At 33.8% G+C, this 2,230-nt stretch overlaps 1 protein-coding gene across 1 annotated transcript; it reads right to left on the bottom strand.

The window, feature by feature from the left end:
- Positions 1 to 859: 859 nt before the first annotated feature.
- On the bottom strand, positions 860 to 2,027 carry LOC100746115 (facilitated trehalose transporter Tret1-like). The gene is made up of 2 exons (XM_033323997.1): positions 1,917 to 2,027; positions 860 to 1,808 (listed from the first exon to the last, which is right to left on the bottom strand). Exon 2 carries the CDS (start codon positions 1,786 to 1,788, stop codon positions 997 to 999), a length of 792 nt encoding a protein of 263 aa, XP_033179888.1. The 5' UTR covers positions 1,789 to 1,808; positions 1,917 to 2,027; the 3' UTR covers positions 860 to 996.
- Positions 2,028 to 2,230: the final 203 nt, after the last annotated feature.

Raw genomic sequence — 2,230 nt, 5'->3', positions numbered from 1 at the left:
GATCAAAGGCTGAAATAATTTACAAGCATATATAGAAATATATTTGTTTCCGCAGCACTGTACATTAACGAACTTTACACAAATATTTCTTCTTCGTTACATGTTGGTCGAGTTCCTTTCTATAAGTGATTGATTTCTGTTCTTTATAAATTCTGTTCTTTATTAATACGCATGTACAAATAAAATTTAGTTCACAAATCAAATCGACTACTCCAAATTCACTCTCTTATCATTACAGCAACTATTACACATTACAATATAGCTAAAATAGATTACCTATTACACGGAATGCCATAACTCTTTTACCCTTAATTACTCTCTTGTTTGTCACGTTACAAAAGAATGTTTCGGAAAAACATAATCGTATTTCAGGGGAAGTTAGGTTATAAGATCATTTCAAGATCATATCTTCTGAGATTTTACTAATAGTAACTTTTTTTTAACCGGAACAACATATTTTTTTGTTTATCATTAAAAGGAAGAAATCAAAGTGCATCCGACCTTCTCTCGTACCACGAGCTTGAAATGATCTGGTCGAAAATTTCGCAAGCAAATGATTGAGGTGGTAGTTCGCAGAAAATGAATTACAGAAACAAAATAAACATTGTAATCGCACTATTTATTACCCTAATGTGTGTTTAAGGTGTTGCCCTCCAAACTTAGTAGATACACATATTTAGGCCTAAAACTATGTTCAGGACCCCCCTCTCTCTCTCTCTCACTCTCTATCTCTCTCTCTTTCTCTATTGTATCCGAATATATATTTCTACAGATATGTTTACAAGAGTTGAGAATTCGCATTTTCATTTCTACAGCCTTTGTTGGAACATTTCTGTTATACAATATTTTTGGCCATGTACCTTATTATTAAGTGTTTATTTTCTTCCGTGAATACATTTTCCGTGAATCACTTATTTTATTAACATGGAACATTATTAACATGGAAATTATCGTCGATGTTCTTACTAGATAAGAAATGAAGAAATATAATGGTAATTACTTTCCCAACTCTATTTGGATTTCCGCGAATGTCTTACCTTTTGTTTCTGGGGTAACATGCAATATAATTGCTGTACAAACTGCTACGACTACAAAATACACAAAAAAAGGAAGCGAATGACCGTAATTCAAAGTTATTGCTATCCATATATAAAGTTTACTTCCTAATGTAGCAAGCAATCCGCCGACTACACCGACGAGACATGTGCTAATTGCTTTAATCTCAGTTGCAAAGATTTCTGACATTAGAATAATCTGTAAACATAATAAGCCGCAATTGAAAGTGAAAATTAATATAAGAGACGATATAAATGGGATCCATGAAACCGATAGCACATCTGCGTGCATATATTCTTTTAAAAAGAAATAAAAACTGATCACGAAATTGCAAATTGCAGCGCTGACACCTGACGTAAGTATTAGCGGCTTGCGACCAAATTTGTCGACTAGCAGGGTTGTTACAAGAGCAGAAATAAGTTGTACTGCACCAATTACAACATTTACGACATAATCTGACATTATATTGTTTATTGATTTAAAAATCAATTGACCATATGTCAGAATCGTAAAGAAACCTCCAAAATGTTGCGTCACTGCAAACAGCATTATACTAAGAAATGCACGAAAATTTGCTTTCGACGTAAAAATATCTTTCAAATTTCCACTTTTCGATGATTGCTTGTTCTTTTTCGAAAGGGAATCGATGATCGTTTGAAGCTCTTCGGAAATGTCACATTTGCCCCGCAGTTTTTCCAAAACTTCTTCCGCTTCATCTATTCTATTCCTCATTACGAAAAAGTACGGCGATTCTGGCATAAACCAAAATATAATTACAAACCCAATGTTAATGATCAGGAAAGCTCCTGCCATTGCAGATAATGAAAGATGCGGTGCAACTATGAAGGTTACAAGAATACCGATGTTATAGATGATAGTCGTCAGAGAACCTCCAGCACCTCGCGTATCTGGTGATGATATTTCACCTATGTATATTGGAGCGACACAGATAAATAATCCTAGTGTTATTCCAGCCAGAAATCTTGCCACATACAGTTCCTATAAGGAAAAATCTAAGAAGTTATTTCTGGATTATGATATAATGACGAAGACAGAACGAAAACAAAGAAACAGGAGTTAAAATTTAGTGGAACTGCGGAAAATCTAATTACCCTCCGATCTCGATGATTTTTGGATATATTGTAAAAATCGATATTCTGAATAAGATTTTCTT

This window comes from Bombus impatiens, unplaced genomic scaffold, assembly GCF_000188095.3.
Source record: "Bombus impatiens unplaced genomic scaffold, BIMP_2.2 scf_1439, whole genome shotgun sequence".
Lineage (NCBI taxonomy): Eukaryota > Metazoa > Arthropoda > Insecta > Hymenoptera > Apidae > Bombus > Bombus impatiens.
Note: the sequence above shows the minus strand (reverse complement) of the source record. Positions and strands in the feature narration are given on the sequence as shown.

What these genes read in the sequence shown, in the direction of transcription:
- LOC100746115 (XM_033323997.1), bottom strand. Translation starts at nt 1,788, where the DNA reads ATGAGGAATAGAATAGATGAAGCGGAAGAAGTTTTGGAAAAACTGCGG.